Source organism: Callospermophilus lateralis, chromosome 7, assembly GCF_048772815.1.
Source record: "Callospermophilus lateralis isolate mCalLat2 chromosome 7, mCalLat2.hap1, whole genome shotgun sequence".
Lineage (NCBI taxonomy): Eukaryota > Metazoa > Chordata > Mammalia > Rodentia > Sciuridae > Callospermophilus > Callospermophilus lateralis.
Window position 1 is genome coordinate 137,351,592 of NC_135311.1, and position 17,422 is coordinate 137,369,013.

The 17,422-nt window shown below is 40.7% G+C and overlaps 1 protein-coding gene across 3 annotated transcripts in view; it reads right to left on the bottom strand.

Annotated features, from left to right (window-relative positions):
* Ube4b (ubiquitination factor E4B) overlaps positions 1–17,422 on the bottom strand; it is a 110,033-nt gene that overhangs the window by 22,852 nt on the left and 69,759 nt on the right. For all 3 annotated transcript variants that reach the window (XM_076861336.2, XM_076861335.2, XM_076861334.2), the window contains 11 exons: positions 16,939–17,022; positions 13,977–14,033; positions 13,312–13,428; positions 13,125–13,223; positions 12,262–12,375; positions 10,458–10,656; positions 8,223–8,361; positions 4,944–5,043; positions 3,444–3,571; positions 2,144–2,242; positions 1,049–1,284 (listed from right to left, as the gene is read on the bottom strand). In XM_076861336.2, the coding sequence (XP_076717451.1) occupies positions 1,049–1,284; positions 2,144–2,242; positions 3,444–3,571; positions 4,944–5,043; positions 8,223–8,361; positions 10,458–10,656; positions 12,262–12,375; positions 13,125–13,223; positions 13,312–13,428; positions 13,977–14,033; positions 16,939–17,022 (1,372 nt within the window). The remainder of the gene's footprint in view (positions 1–1,048; positions 1,285–2,143; positions 2,243–3,443; positions 3,572–4,943; positions 5,044–8,222; positions 8,362–10,457; positions 10,657–12,261; positions 12,376–13,124; positions 13,224–13,311; positions 13,429–13,976; positions 14,034–16,938; positions 17,023–17,422) is intronic.

The following is a 17,422-nucleotide window of genomic DNA, read 5'->3' on the forward strand; positions in this document are numbered from 1 at the left end:
CTCTCTTAAGTGGAGACAGATGATGGCATGGCCCCAAGAGAGCAGGAGCAGGTCTTGGTTGAAGGCAAGGATGACTGTCCAGGAGAACAGGGAACTTAAACTAGCTGCTGCTGGGATCAGTATGGGGGCGTGCTCTTGGGCTGCCTGAGTTTCTTGTAATGGCATGGGGAGTGTGGTTTTCGAAATGCCAAAGACCTGCCCAGAATACGTTGAGGGCAACAAAAGATAAGAAAGCAAATAAGAATACTTGCTTCCTGAGAAATTCACAAACTGGCAGGAAACTGGTCCACTTGTACAAATTTGTGCCCATGCCAGAGTACAGATGAGTAGGTCTCCTACATAACAGATCAAAAGTCAAATTAAAAATTCAAAAATTGGAGTACAATTCAGCCAGAAGAGGAGGGTGTCCTTGTGGAGTGTCTCAAGTTCTCTACTGTTTGCAGGGTAACCCAGCACCAAGAACTGGGACTGGCAAATGGTAGGTACCTGGTAAACTTCTCAAATTAATGAATGAGGGAAGGTTCCCAGAGGCTCTCAAAAATCCTGACTTCACTGGTTAGAGTGGGGTCAAGGATACTTTTTGTGTCTGTGTATGTTTCTGTGTGGGGTGCTGCGGCTGGAACCCAGGGCCTTGTGCATGGTGGGCAAGTGTTCTACCACTGAGCTGCACTCCATCTCTAAGGATGGGCATTTTTAACAAGATCACTATTTTTCCCACACTTTGGAAACTGAATTACAGGGAGGTGCTATAAAACCAATGCTGTTAAGATCACAGCTAAAATAAACCAGGAACTTTAACTCAGATTAAAAATAACCAACTTGGAGAACTGATACCAAACTAAGCCTGCTACATATCAGAGATTATGATGCAGAATGGTCAGTATAATATTTCAAATGCTCTGCAAGAAAAAGAAGCAACAGCATATGCTCCACATGCAGTAGGTTGGCAGCATCTGAGGGGACCAATTTAGAGTAACTTCACTTACTGGCATAGGTGACCTTACCCAAGCCTGCTCTTCTGTGCTACAACACACACCCAGGAACCTACCTGTGTAGAATTTCATCAGGGAAGGTACCAGCAACTTGGTGGAGAGAGGATGATTCTCAATCATTTCAAAAAACTTTTGGGTTCGTGGTTGAACAGCAGGGTTAGTCATAAACATGACTTCTACCAGTTTGGCCACGAGGTATGGATTTCGGATGTAGTTCTGGTTGCACAACATCACAACAAGGAACATCACAATATCCTGAGTGCAGGGCTCATAAAGCACCTGAGGAGAGTATCTGAATAGAGGGAGGAAGGGCAAGAAGTGAGTCTATGGAATCAACTTGGGTGGAGGCTGGTGTCACTGGGGGTGGGGGATAAACAGGAGTAAAGACACTCAGTTCCCTGTAGCTTGCTAAGTTTAAAGTGACTGTTACATTTTTTTTTTTTCTTAAAATCATTTATACTAATTTTGGATTTTTCTATTTATTTTATTTTTTTGTTTCTTGGGGTTGAACCCAGGGGTACTCTTTCACTGAAAGACATCCCCATCCCTTTTTATTTTTGAGACAGGGTCTCACTAAATTGTCCAGTATTGCCTCAAACTTGTGATCCTCCTGCCTCAGCCTCTAGGAATGTCCTATCACACCAGGCTGAATGCTTCTGTTAGAAAACTTTCACAATTTATGTTTTGTGACTGTTTATCTATATATACTTTAATCATTCCCTGTCCCCATACTGAGTACACTACACTTGCCATTTTGTCTTTTAAAAAATCTTTATGTTATTTATTTTTATGTGGTGCTAAGGATGGAACTCAGTGCCTCACATATACTAGGCAAGTGTTCTACCACTGAGCCACAGCCACAGCCCACTTTACTTTTTTTTTTTAAAAAAAGTTGTTGATGAACCTTTACTTTATTTATTTACTTATATGAGGTGCTGAGAATCTCTTGAGATGTTCATTACTGACTGGTATGGACCTGCTGATACAGTGGTTGATTTATCTGTCCAGTCCCTACGCAGTATTCTGTTAAAAACAGTCCCATAAAATTTCAAGTTTAAACTGGACACCTGCAACATAGTTCATAATATCACAAACAAATTAAGTATACATAGAAACATATTAGAAATATATAACAAGTCAAAGTCACTTACTGTACAATAAAAAATAAAAATTCAGCAATATCTTCTACATAAAACTCAGGCAATGCTGCAAATACCTTGGGGACATCTGAATTTAAAGGCAGTGTTATGCTGTCAAAAAGAAAAGAAAAGCATAATTGGCAGAATGAAATCACAGCACACCAAATTCTGAGAAACACAATATTAGCATTAATTAAAGAATATTACATTACCGTTACATATACACTTTATTTTTTGGAGAAAACCCTTCATTCTATAATACAACTATGTAAAAGTACAGAGGCGAAGACCACAACCAAAATGAACAGGGAATAATGAAGACACTGGTTATACACCAGGGGGTATGAAATGTTTCCCCTGATCTTGGTATCTTGTTAAAATTAATGCAGTAGGGCTGGGGTTGTGGCTCAGTTGCAGAGCGCTTGCCTAGCATGTGTAAGGCACTGGGTTCAATCCTCAGCACCATATAAAAATAAGTAAATAAAACAAAGAACTGTCAACAAATAAAAAAATATTTTAAAAAATTAATGCAGTAAATACAATGGGAAGGAAATAACAAGGACACATTTGGTGACGTATGTGTAACTCAAACTGTTCGAGCCAATAGAGCCACGAATGTATTTTAGGTAACATTTTTCTCCTGAAGAGAGGCTGAGCCAGTTTTATCACAATGGTGACACAGAGACTTCGTAATAACCATAAAATAATAATAAATGAAATAAAAATAGCTATCTAGAGATTCTGGTTGATAACAAAGGTGACTGATGCCATCTTGGCTTGCTCTCTGGACTAGTTGGACATTTTCCTGGACCTAGCACTTAGGAGGACCTAACACCCTGCTATTGCCAGCATTTTGCTTCCAGTATACAGATTTCTTTTTTTTTTTTTTCTTTAATTTTTTTTTTGTAGTTGTAGAGGACAGAAGGTCTTTATTTTGTTTATTTTTATATGGTGCTAAGGACTGAACCCAGTACTTCACACATACTAGGCAAGGGCTCTGCCACTGAGCTACAGCTTCAGCCCTACAGATTTCTTTTCCCATTAATTAAAGATTTTATAGCAAACTTAAAAAAATATTGTCAAAGTTAAAGGAAAAAAAAAGGTGCTGATGTTTACCTACGGCTGTAACTAATTACAGGCAAACACTGATTAATATTGACTAATGTCACAGTCTGTGTAAAGATAATCTGCAGACTGGGTAGTGAATTCTTGGTAGAGTAAGGTTTTAACTTCAGTAACCACCTCTGAGAACAGTGAAGACGACACAGCCCAGACAAGTAGAGACAAGGCAAAGAGGAAAGAGCACACTCACTCGGGATATGCAGGGTCCAGGATGCGGAGCAGCAGCTGAATAAGAAGGCCATAAAAATTCAGACATCTTCTCAGGAAGCTCTCGTCAAGTAAGCCAGCGTCAGCACAGGCCTTGCACCGTACCAGTTTCTGTGGAAGTAGGTGTGCCCCCAGCCATACATTAGTCAGGAGCTGAGGCCTGCAGTGTGACTGGGCAGGGAATGGGACCAGGATATGGGAAATCTAGGTTCTAGAGCTTGAAGAACTTCCTTTCTACCTAGCTACCGGTTGGTGGTTGTGCAGCAAAATCTTTCTTTTTCCTGAGAAAAACACAAGGTAGGCCATGCAAACCACTGAGCACAAAGTCCAGCTCACAGTTAGTGCTCAAGATTAGTTATTACAGAGTTGGAATAACGTGGTTAGGGGAGGGTTCGACAGGGAGGCCCTGTAGGTGTCAGGACAGTTAGTGGAAAAAAGCCACACAAATCCACATCAGAATTCCAGCACCACCACTTGTGAGCTGCCCTCAGGCAAAATGCCTGTCCAAGGATACCATCCCTCCTCCAGGGACTTTTGTGATAACACACATGCATGCGCACACTGACACACAGATTTAAACAATTCAGTGACACCTCATCGAAACACATCTGTGGACTGCTTCAGACCCCGGAGAGGCCTGGTTTATACTGCCTCTTGAAGTGGTCTAGCAAATGAAACACTGAAATCTTAACATGTACCAGAAACCAAAGACAGGTTGATTCCATGTTTCATCCTATTTATCAATAGGAAGCATGACCAGCTAACATTCAGATTTATAATCCAAATATAAGCATACAAAAAAAATGTATGAATTTGCTATCTAGTTTTCCCTATCCAAGGCTGGCCAGTATTCTTTTTCCTTCTTCAGTACTGGGAATTGAACCCAGGACTGTGCACATGCTAGGCAAGTGCCCCACCACTGGGCTACCTCCCTAGCCCTTTTTATTTTGAGACAGGGGCTCAATGATTTGCTGAGGCTGGCCTGGAACTGGCGATCTTCCTCCTCAGCCTCCCTTGAAGCTGGGGTTATGGGCATGTGCAACAATGCCCGACCAGCACTTGTTTTTTAGCTCAGTCTCACAAGCAGGAATATTTCCATCTATCTTCACGTTCCACACAACAGATTGTTTTCCATTAAAAATGAAGAGTGAGGGACAAAGGAAAGAGATCTTCCATTCCCACAGATCCTGCCTGTGCTGGAGGACCTGTGCGGAGGCAGCATGGCAGGGACACTGCGCGAGGGAGGGAAAGGGCGGGGGCTGAACTGCAGGCGCATGTGCACGTTCTGTACTGAGACTGAAGTAATTACATGTAGATATGTGAAAGGTATCAACATGTTTTAAAATGTCCTATTTTATCTTGAGGAAAAAGAATAATTAAGAAAAACATAAGGACACTAAACTACTTACTGAAAACACATATTCTGGTAGGAAAATGACTATTATGAGACTGGTCTATAATTATTCCAATTAACTATACAAACCTTAAGCTGAGTTTTACAGCGCTTCAGCATTTCACGGTGTCTAGTTGCCAACGGGGAATCTTTCCACTGGCTTTCATTATTTTTCAAATCTTCTACAGTTCTGAAATTAAAGATTAACAGTCAAATGAAAAAAAACCCACACATATCCATTTTCATCTATTCATTTTTACCATTTCACTGACTCTCAGACATAATTTTTTTTAACATTTAAGTATATTTAAAATCAGTTGTGTGTTTTTTTTGTTTTTTTTTTTTTAAAGAGAGAGTGAGAGAGGGAGAAAGAATTTTAATATTTATTTTTTAGTTATCGGTGGACACAACATCTTTGTATGTGGTGCTGAGGATTGAACCCGGGCCACACGCATGCCAGGCGAGCGCGCTACTGCTTGAGCCACATCCCCAGCCCCATCAGTTGTTTTTTTTTTTTTTTGTAGTGGGGATTAACCCCAGAGGTTCTCTACCACAGAGCCATATCCCCAGACTTTTTTCTGGTGGGGGTGCCAGGGATTGAACTCAGGGTGCTTGACCACTAGAGCAACATCCCCAGCCCTATTTTGTATTTTATTTAGAGAAAGGGTCGCACTGAGTTGCTTAGTGCCTCACTTTTGCTGAGGCTAACTTTGAATTTGCGATCCTCCTGCCTCAGCCTCCTAAGCTACTGGGATTACAAGCCTGTGCCACCACGCCTGGTCACTGCTGGCTTTGAAAATGGAGCATGGAGGTCGTGAATCAAGGAGAGCAGGTGGCTTTCACAGGCTAGAAAAGGCAACCCTGAGTTTAGGACTTTGGATTTTGGACTTCCATGACTATGGAAGAGAATTATTTTCGTTGTTTTATGCCAATAAAGTAAGATTGTGATTTGCTGCAGCAGCCATAAGAAATGAATATAATGACATATGTGGTTAACAGTGCCAGATCAGGTGACAGGGACATGAGTTTCTACGACTACTATGGAGAAGCAGAGTCCTACAAGTTACCCAATCATAATACAAGCTAAACTCACAACCTCCCTGGGGCTCCTAACTCTAAGTGAGGGCAAAGACTGGGACCCCAAGAGTTCAAATGGAGGAGTCTGGGCGAATCTGATAACTTCAAGTACCCAAATATCTTAAGTCCGCTGTGGAGGCAGCTCCTGTAATGATTGCTCCTGACTGACTTGCCCTTCACCCTTCACCGTCTCAGACCCAAAACAGAGTCCAAACAAGCACCACCTTGAGAACGAATTACAAAATAAGAATAAGCGGATATATATATTAAAGTTGTTGATGGGCCTTTATTTGATTTATTTGTATGTGGTGCTTAGATTCGGACCCAGTGCCTCACGCATGCCAGACAAGAGCACTACCACTGAGCCACAACCCTAGCCCCAAGAATAAGCAGATATTTGATAGGGAAAAATATGGCAATATTTGCTAACATGTGGTATTAGCTTTCTATTGATGCTGCAACAAACCATCCCAAGACAAAACACATTCCAAAGTCTATAACAAGTCAGCAAAGAGTTCTTCTGGTGGTTTAGGGGGCATATTTCCTGGCCTTTTCCACTTCTGCAGTTACTGGCTGTCCTAAGCTTGTGACAAATCCACAATCACTGTTTGAATCTACATAAGCATCTCAAGAACTGATACTGTAAGCTGATAAAATTAGCAGAGATTAGGAAAAACTGAAAAAAGGATCAAATACTTTACCTGAATGATATATAGATACTGCAGTAAGCACAAAAAGCACATTCTTTTTAGGTCAATAAGAACATTTGCTAATGTAGATTTAGGCTATAAAGTAAGCCTCAAAAAATCTTGAAAGAGCTGGGGATGTAACTCAGTGGTGAAACACTCGCCCTGAATGCACGAGGCCCTGGGTACAATCCCAATACCAAAAATACAGAGGATACCATGAACAACTTTGTGCCTAAAAATTTTAAACTTTAAGAAACTGACATAAAAAATGATATGAAAATATAAATAGTGAGCTGGGGATGTGGCTCAAGTGGTAGTGTGCTCGCCTGGCATGCGTGAGGCGCTGGGTTGGATCCTCAGCACCATATAAAAATAAAATAAAGATGTTGTGTCCACTGAAAACTAAAAAATAAACATTAAAAAATTCTCTCTCAAAAAAAATAAATAAATAAAAGAAAATATAAATAGTCCTATACCTGTTAATTGAGTAAAACCCATAATTAAAAATCTAACAGAGGACATAAAAAAGCCTCCCCTCCCCATTAATTGGACATGACAAATTTCAAGGTTACAAGCATCTCTCATCTGCAGCTTTGCTCCAGGGTTTCAGTTATTCATGGTCAAGCACGATTAAGACATTCTCAGGGACAGATTACATTCATGTAAATTTTACTTCAGAATGTCACTGTATTCTATTTTACTATTGCTTATTGTTGTTACTCTCTCTTATACCTGTATTTACAAACTCAACTTCACCTCAGGTACGCACGTATAGAAGATACACAGCAGACAGGTTTGGGAGCACCCGTAGTTTAAGACACCCACTGGGGATCTTAGAAATATCCCTTGGGGAGAAGGGAGAACTACTACATTTCTACTCAACGGTTGTATTAGAGATTATAGCCAGCATGTTAAGGTATAAAAGCACAAGAAAGGAAAAGAGAAAATCATCTATATGATATGTGGAAAGAAAAATCTGAAACCATCTAAAAGTAAACATTATGATTAATGAGCGATTTGAATAAGGTAGATACACAGAGGTTTGCCACAATCTCTCTCATAGCCAGACTAAATCAAAAAGCTCAAGAGGATTTTCTATTATTATTGCAAATATCTGTTCAAAAAACATTTGCTTCCACATTGCTGTGGAAGCAGTGCTTGGGTGAGGAAACACAGCAACACTGCTAATGACCTGGAACCCAGGCTGCTATCTGGCATCGGGACTCTATGCTGCGGAACATCAGGCGAAAGGGGAATTACAGCTGGTAGTGATAAATCATCTTGATTATCAGAGGAAATGTGGTGACGACTTTGTGGTCCAGGGAGACTTTGTGGTCCAGGGAGAGAGGGGTATGTCCAGGAGCCAGGGAATCCTTAAAAACACTCTGTCCAGGGAACAATAATGAAAGCGCGGTATCCACACAGGAAGAGCAAAGGCTCAGAACACTGGGAATCGGGGGTCAGTTCACCTGGTGGAGAGCTCTAGACAACAGAGGAGTACGGATGTGGCATGGAGGCCAACAGCACGCTGTCACAAACACCCCACATTCAAGTCTACTGTCACAGTAGGCAATCCCAGGACACACACGGGTCGGGCACATACCTATTTAGCTCCCGGATGGCCCGAAGTCTGCGAATATAGCGACGGCAACTAGGCAGAATAGAGAGGTGGTGCGCGTGCAGGGTGAGGAAGAAGCATTCCGTGGGGAATTTCGGCTCAGAAAATGGAGGCTGATCTCCATCTAGGAAGAATAACACAATTCACTAAGTAAAATTTATCACAAGTCTAAACCAGGGGGAAAGCTTGATTCAGAGGGAATATTTCACTTGCAAGACAAACACTCTACCACTGAGCCACAATCCCAGCCCTGGCAATAATTTTTCTTTCTTTTTTTTTTTTCAAACATATTTTTTAGTTGTTGATGGACCTTTATTTTATTCATTTATTTATATGCAATGCTGAGAACTGAACCCAGTGCCTCACACATATGAGGCAAATGATCTACCACTGAGCCACAACCCCAGCCCAAATCTTTTATCATGTGTCTTCCTGATATATTTATAAAAACATTTCCACTTTCTAATACACATATATAATTTAAATCTCAAAACATATTAGATCATATTAATAAGCTACTGATTGCATAGCCATGTCCCCCATGTCTGTTCTGTTTTTCCTAACATTTCTCTATTATAAACAACATATTGGGGTTATATAGCTGGGAAATAGCTCAGTTGGTAGAGTGCTTGCCTCACATGCTCAAGGCCATGGGTTCAATCCCAGTACCACACACAAAAAAGTCTTAAACAACATACTGCTGTGAGGAACTATGTGCAAAAATTACTCCCTCACCCCCGGCATTGGGAATACACTCTGAAAACTAGGTTACTGGAAATCATATTATTGTATATTCATTTATAGATAGATAGATAGATAGTTATAGATGGTATTTGTTTATTTTTACATGGTGCTAAGGATTGAACCCAGTGCCACACACATGCTAGGCAAGTGTTCTGCCACTGAGCTATAGACCCAGTCCTATATATATTTGTTTTTTAATTGACAAATAATAATAGCACATATCTGTGAGGCAAGATGTGACATTTTAGTATATGTATACAACGTGTAATGATCAAATCAGGGCAGCCAATATACCTATCACCTCAAATATTTATACTTTCTTTGTACTGGGAGAATTCAAAAGCCTCTCCCCGAGCTGTTTTGATTAAACAAGTAACTGATGTCAATCACAATTACTCTACTGTGGTAAAGAACATTAGAAGTTGTTCCTCCTATTCAACTGTACCCAAACTGGGTGCAGTGGTTCACACAACACCTACTATTTGGGAGACTAGTAGGCCCGGATTCAAAACAAACAAAACCAAACCAGGTTAGGGGTGTAGCTCAGTGGTAGAGCCTAGCATGCCAGAGGTAATGAGTTTAATCCCCAGCACCACAAACAAAACAACCAACTACACCCTTGTACCCATTAATCATTTTCTCTTCATTCCCCCTCATTAGTATTATAAATTTTATTATAAATTCCCCGAATTCATGTGAGGTAGATTATTTTTATTAAATATTCTTTCTTTACAAACTTACATTCTTATAGAGCTCTTATAGATTACTTTGGTTTTGGCTAATTTATAGATAAATAATGCTAACTTGAATTTCTTTCAATTTGTACCATTCCTACAAGTCTCTTTCTTCCCCCAAATATATTTTATTTCCCAAGATGTATATATTACATATGTATGTTTATACATTAAGGCATATGTATTACCTCTGATAATAGGTTCATTTCCTAAATTCTAAATTTCTTCTTCACAGTTGGGCCAATTCCTACATTTGGTTTTCTAAAGTTTTATTAGATTAATAGCCCTTTGGCTCTTGGAATTTATTGGTCTACAGATAGATTCAGAGATGAACACCAACAGCCATTCACTCAAATGAGAGTCAGATGCTGAGCTTATTGTTCGCCCTGTCATTAAATAAAGTTTACATCACCAAGATAAAAGATTAACAATCATCACATCTTCAAAATATTCATAATTTCAAATCAATGTCTGTGAAATATTTCATTAACATTTTAATTTGTACAGTATAAACTCCATATAACAAGCTGCCTTCAATTTTAATATTTTATTTCTTCTTCAATGTGTCCATTTGTTCTACACATCTATTTGTTTTGGCTAATCCATATAAAAAGGTTTTACAGCCTGAGTTTATACTGTGCACCTGCAGCATCTCATCTGTGGAAAGGGGATGGGGTGTGTGAGCACTCAGCCTCTAGAGGGAAGGGCAGCCCCGTGTTGTCATGGTGGACACGGTACTCACAGAGTTCAGCCAGCCAGTCGTTCACGTCCTCCATTGTTGCATTCACTCGAGTCTCATCATTTGGGAGAGTGACGCGACATCTTGGGTGGAATATGTACGTGGGGTCAACTGTTTCCAACTTGATTTTTGTACTCAGCTGCTGCAGCACCCAAAGGAAATTCAGCATAAATCCATCCGTAGATACCAACCTATCATCTGTCTGTGAAGTATGAAAACAACTTAAATCATGATCTGAGTAGAAATACTGGCACAAATTTTTATGAAAGCAGACTGAACATTCAAACACGACCAAATCTCAAGTCAATGACAGGACATAAGTTGCAACCACTGTCACTTATCAGCAGGTGCTAACAGGTGAGAGCCATCAACTGTGAAGTTTTACGAATTCTATCAATAAATCTTCCCAATAATCCTAAGAGGCCAGCACACATGGGGGTCAATATTCACATTCTGGTCAGGAAGAAAGGAAGGTTTGTAAAATTTAAGAATTTTTGCCCAACAGCTTCAAAATGAATAAGGACAAATAGCAGACATTGCTTCCTTTTTCTTCTTTATTTTCCCTCAAAAACATCAGAACAACGATCTCTATTCCTGAGCACATGTCATAGCTTCTCCAACTGATGGTGTAGTATAGTTCTGCGTTAAACAATGTCAACCACTGTACCAGTGACGGCTAACACCAGCCGAGCAGTGCTATGTACTAGGCTCTATTCTAACAGACTACACACACCAACCCACAGGTTAGGCACTATTATCACACCAGTTGGTAAATGAGAAAACTGAGGCACAGGGAACCAGGGTCTCACCTTTAGAAAATGGTAAAACCACAACCCCAAATCACCAGGTCTGTGCTCATTTGTATCCTTTTTTTTTTCTTTTGAGCACAAGTGGTCACATCAACAATAGTTATTAACAACGTCAGAAGGAGGCCTTTTAAACTCTTCTACTCTGGCCAAGCAGCCCTACTCACGGCCTCTCTTCCTGAGGCTGTTGTACCTCGTGACTGTGTAACTGGGCTCTTTGGTCCACTCTGACCCCTTTCCATACAGCAGATTTTGAGGTTTCCTGGCTGATTTTCTTTCCTGTTCACTCTTCCCAGCCACAGAGGTCTGTGTTGGGCACCAAAGTTGGTCCACTTCTACAGTGCTGAGAGCCATAGCTGAGTAGGAATGACTCATGGCATTTTTGGTTGAAAAGTGACACCAGAAAGCTATTGAGATGATAACGGTTATGTTAAGATGTGTATTCAATTGGATATTAGACCCCTGCTGTCCACCTCAGCCTGCTCCGCCTGCTACTTTGGAGCTCGCGTGGGGATTCCTGGAGAGTTCCCATTGGTTGGGGAAGTGCGGTAGGAGGGATTTCCGGAGGAGGAATTTCCGATTGGTGTGGTGTGTCCCGGGAGAAGGCCATGTGGCGTTCCCAGGAGTTTTGGAAATAGTTTGTTCCTGCTTGAGTGGCTCAGTGATTTTGTGCCAGATTGCGGCACTACAGGTGTCTTTCTTATCAATCAGGGCTCTGATCAAAGGTTACCTCCCCAGAGGCCTTCACACCCTAATCAAAAATCACTCCACACCTTCGTTCTGGCATTCTATGGTTGTTCTCAAGCCCTTTGCTTTATTTTCTTCATAGGTCTTATTACTCACTGATCCAAAGAACCCACGCTCCACAAGAGCAAGAAGCCTTTCTGTCTCAGTGAACACTGCATTCCCAGTTCCTAGAACAATGCTTGGAGGTGCTGGGCAAATCTGGGTTAGATGAACAGATTTAAGGAACAACTGAAAGCAGTCTCCAGGACCCATACCTGCATCTGTGCTTTCTTCATATTGGCATTGACGACAGCTGCCATGTAACCAAGAGCAGCCTCTCGGGTTTCACCATTTAACAAAATACTATGCAGAATCTTGAAAAGCTCTTGCTGGAAGGATTTTTAAAAAAAAGAAAAAGAAAATTAACTTCATTTTAAACACTACTCCTTTTTGACTACAAGAAGAGCTGGCCCACTTCCCACTCCCTACTCTCCCACCACCACTCATGTCAGTAGAGCCTGATAACAGAAGAAATGAAGAACTGTGTGCACGCGACGGGGTTGAGGTCATTAGCAGAAAAGCATCATCAAGAGTGGAAGAGGTAAACAGAGTGTTAATAATAATAAAATGGTCTTTGTTACCTTCCTTTCCACAATCAAAAGTATCTTAATTACCCAATCCTGTAGTTTCTTTGCTTTTACATTTGGACCTGAAGACACGTTAATGTACATTTGGGATAAGTGGGTCAGCAAGGTAAGTGCACAAACTAACCGCTCTCACTCGACCTCATGACTCAATAGGCAAGCGGGAGAGAGATTATGGCCAAAGTTAGGACTAGTTCCTGGTTCTTCTAAGTAAGAGAGGCAGTGAAGAATAGTTGCAGTTATTATATACGATAAGTGGGGGCTGGTAATGTAGCTGAGTGGTTCAGTATTTGCCTAGTAAACAGGTCCCAGCACCGCAAAAGACGAAAATAAAAAGTTTTCAAAAAGACATGAGTTACTGATGTGCACCACATCTTCTTTTTAAACTATTATTAACATTCATGAATCAGGCAGCAGACCATCTACAGAAGGAGCTCCCAAGGTACACAGCTCATCTTTCATTCATCCTTTGGATTCATTTTCTGAACACCTACCCTTCCCAGCTCCAAGTAATGCTGTAGTGATTGACTAACGACACGAGTGTTTTCCAGGGTAATGGCAGGCCCTGAGAAATATTTTTCAACCACTTTAACCTGAAAAGAGAAGAAAAAATAGCATATAATGTACATCTGGGAAGAAATCTGAACGAGTGGAGCAAATGCAAATGGTCACCATACTTACATCGTCTTCTGCAAAGACAGAGAAGCTAAAGAAGGCCCCCAAGTAAGAGAGTCTCTGCAGCTCCCGCCCAGAGCCAGGGCTTAAGGATTTCGGCAACCACAAGGGCAAAGAGGCAACCTAGGCAGAACATGGAAGAGGCCAGTCACATTACAATTAGGCTAACGAGAAAGGATGTCACAAGTAGAGTTCTCAGTTACTCAGATAGCACTGGCCACCAGCACCAGACTGAGACCAATCATCCTAAAATACAAGGCACAAACATGTTAGGATCTCTGGTGATGTTTCCTCACCTCAGATAAGAAAACCCTTCAACTGCTCTACATTTTCACAAGATACTCTTTGAACTTCTATGTTCCAAGATATTCTCTGTGGAGTTCAAATGTACCATTCTTATACTACCCAAAGGACTCGAGCACATTTTCCTATAAGACTTGCTATTCTAGATGTATAATACTTATCTTCCTGTGCACCCCACCCCCAAATTCAGAACTTCACTGCAGGAAATAAACCACATATATCGAAGTTTAGCAGTTGAGAGCCCTCTAGATTGGCTACTTCCACCAAATGTCCTTCAAGAGAGGTCTTTGAGCTGATTTTATTCTGGACAGCTTCTGCCTTGTGATAAATTTACTGTAAATGTGTAAGCACATCAGGCAGGCACTTACCAAATTGCACACAGGGTGTGTCTTCCCAAACTTAGTTTCACAGAGCTCACCTAATGCCTAGAAATAAGATAGAATCAATCAATTAAAGTATCACATCTCAGACTACAGTCACAGGTAACAGCAAGGGACAGTTTCAACTACTGCTATAAACTCATGTGCATTTTCTCTAGGATGGCAAGATGTTTATGACTTTTTCTACTTAATAAACTAATACATGTGCATCATAAAAAAAAAAACTTCAAATGACACAGAAATGTAAAGCAAAATTATGAACCATAAGCTTTACCCTCAGATATAACCCTGCAGATACTCTGATCAATAGTTTGTCAGAATTATTTGTGCACATCTCTACAAAGAAATAAAGGGATATATTTGTTAAAAAAATATGTATTTAGTTTACACCTTTCCATGTGAAAAAGATTCGTTTCCTCAGTTTTAGGGGGTCAGGCTTGCCAGTGTTAATCATGGCTATTCTTACAATTCAATATGCTATTAAATTCAGAACAAACTGAAAAGCCTGACTTGGTTTCAAGACATGTAGCACTGATGAGAACTCCAACATGTCCCTCCAGCACACCAAGCATTCTCACGCTGGAGAAGTGGGAGAACGGTTTCTACACATGCCGTTTACCGTGGCCATAGTAATTCAATCACACAACACTGAAGGTGCACTTAACTTTCTCTGTGATTTAGACGTAGCTATAGAAGATGCCGAGCCACCAAAGGAAGTTTTTCGGTTGATACTTTTAAGCACTCTTGTGACTCTGAGAAGCCTCTGTGGCCAGAGTTCCCACTGCCTCTGCTGCATGTCAGCATCACAGGGAGGCCTCAGCAAACCCCAATGCCATGCTCCTCCCCCACAATTTAGTTCACAAGGCCTGTGGCAGGGAGCCAGGCATCAGCACTTTTAAAGATCCCTGGGGATTCCAACAGAGGACAGAGTAGGGCCCACTGACCAGAGAATCCCTGCTCCTTCTGATTTGAGCCTTCTCTCCTCCTGCCTGTCATCACTGCATTCCTCCTCGATGCACCCTCATTATTATACAAGTATCAATAAAGGCCCCAAATAAACTTAGTGTTCACCACAATAGAGACTTCTGTTTTTTGACCAAGGACACCTTGTTGATCTCACACTGAAAGCTTCTCAGTGAAAGATTCAGTTAATTCAAACCACAACCCAAACGCCAACAATTCCAGAAGGAATATCTATGATACAGTGCTAATTAGTGTTAACTAAAACACTGCATGACTGAACTCCAACAATGAGATCACTCCATTTCCTGTTCTGTGTGCCACAGATAGAAATTCAACGAATAAGGATTAACGCATTTTAATTAGGAACTTGAGTAGTATGTGCAATAGAGAGCGCTCTGGCATAAATGCATTCAAAATTACTTTAAAAGTAAGAAATCTGTTTCACATTCTGATTTCTAAACATTACGTTTAACTTTTAGCCTGGTTTTTGATGATAGTTTTATTTATTTATTTTTTTGCTGTATGGGGGACTGAAACCAGGGGTGCTCTACCACTGAGCTCCAGTTCCAGCCCATTCATTCATTCATTGCCCAGGCTGCCCCCAAAGCTGGGATATTCTTGCTTCAGCCTCCTGTGTTGCCTGGATTATAGGTGTGTGTATTCAGGCTCAGCTTAATTTTTTTTTTAATATTTTTTTAGTTGTCAATGGACCTCCATTTTATTCACTGATATGTGGTGCTGAGAATCGAACCCAGTGCCTCACACATTAGGCGAGTACTCTGCCACTGAGCCACAAACCCAGCCCAAAGCTTAATTTTTAAAAAATTTTTATTAGTTGTTCATAGACTTTTATTTTATTTACTTATTTATATGTGGTGCTAAGAACCGAACCCAGTGCCTCACACATGCTAGACAAGTGCTCTACCACTGAGTCACAACCCCAGCCCCCTAAGCTTAATTTTTTAAACACAGAAATGCATCCTCTGTGAACCCCTCAGTTTCAACATTTACCAATGTAATTATCAAACTGTTTTGTTGTGGCTTGACTTGTGCAATGGATTATGAACATGTTAAGGGGGTGCCTGTCTCATGAGCTCCCTGTCCCAGTGCCAAGCACAGGACAGATCCTCAGTAAACAATGAATTCATGGGTAACGGAACCTAATTAGCAGAATAAGAAAAAGGAACAAATAAGATCTTAAAAAAAATCCATTTAACCATAGCCTCAATTTACACAGTATGTAACATATATAGTAATTTCATGTTTTGTCTTTTTTCCTTGATACTTCTAGAATGAAAAATACTCGGGAACACTTGAAGACATTTTTCTGGCAAAATGTCAAAGAAGCAAATTGAGAATAGAAAAGAGCTTCTGATTTTTGTCCCAGTTCCAATGTTTTCAAAGCAGTCCAGATGTCCCCTAGGAATCCAGGTTCTGTTCAGAACTTAAGCCTGCTCTGAGTACTGCAGGGGCTACTCAGACCAGTGTTCTTAAGGAAAGCCTCCAGACAAAGCACGTGGTCTTAGAAACAAGAGAGTCACTCTGAGATTTTTCTGTGCAAAGTCAACACATAAAGAAAAATTATACTACTTTTCTTGGTGTAACTCTGTTTTTTAAATTTGTAAATATTACTATTATTTTTATCATCAAATTTCATCTCAGATACGGTATGCTCACTGTATGGGAAATCAGAAGGGTACCACCAGTGATCATGGTCATCTTTTTTTATTGGCTACACTACGTGGCAAAGTCCATTTTAATCAGGGCATGGCCAGTGCCATCTAGGGTAGGGGCTGGGAGTGTGGACTGGCTGTAGCCTGTCCTTGCCGAGGTCTCCACTGCACAGCAAGCACTCTGCATGGCCAACACAAGGACTGCACGTTTTACATTTGAAACCAAGTTGATCTTAGACCTGAAAGCAAAGTGTATGTTAAAATTATTTGACAGAAAAACACCTACTTATTAAAGAAAAAGAACTCAGTTTTACCATGAGGGGATACTTAAAGTAGTCACTATCGAGGGAGCATTCTTTGGCAGCAAGAGCCAGGCCTTGTAAAATGGGGATAAAGATCTGTAAGAAAAAACACAAACACAACATTACAAAAACGAAGAATGATAAATGTCTAAGAAGGTGCTGGGTCTAAGTGCCTAGGCATCACCACCTCTCCTTCCCCAAGGAGAATCCCACTTCATACAAAGAGCAAGAGTGTTGATTTCTCTTTGATAAGGCTAACTATGAAGTGATGCAGCTGAATTCTCCAGAACTGACAGCATTCTGATGAACCCTAGTACTCCGGCAGGATGGCCAGTGATTCAACAGAAACCCACAAGTGTGCAGCCACTGAAGGACTAAGGGTCCTTGCTCTTGTCAACTACATTCCACACCGTCTCAGAAATTATGTTCTTGATTATCAGGCTTCTGTAAGCTGTGAGGAAGTAAATGTGCCAATACTTTCTCAAGTCTATCAATA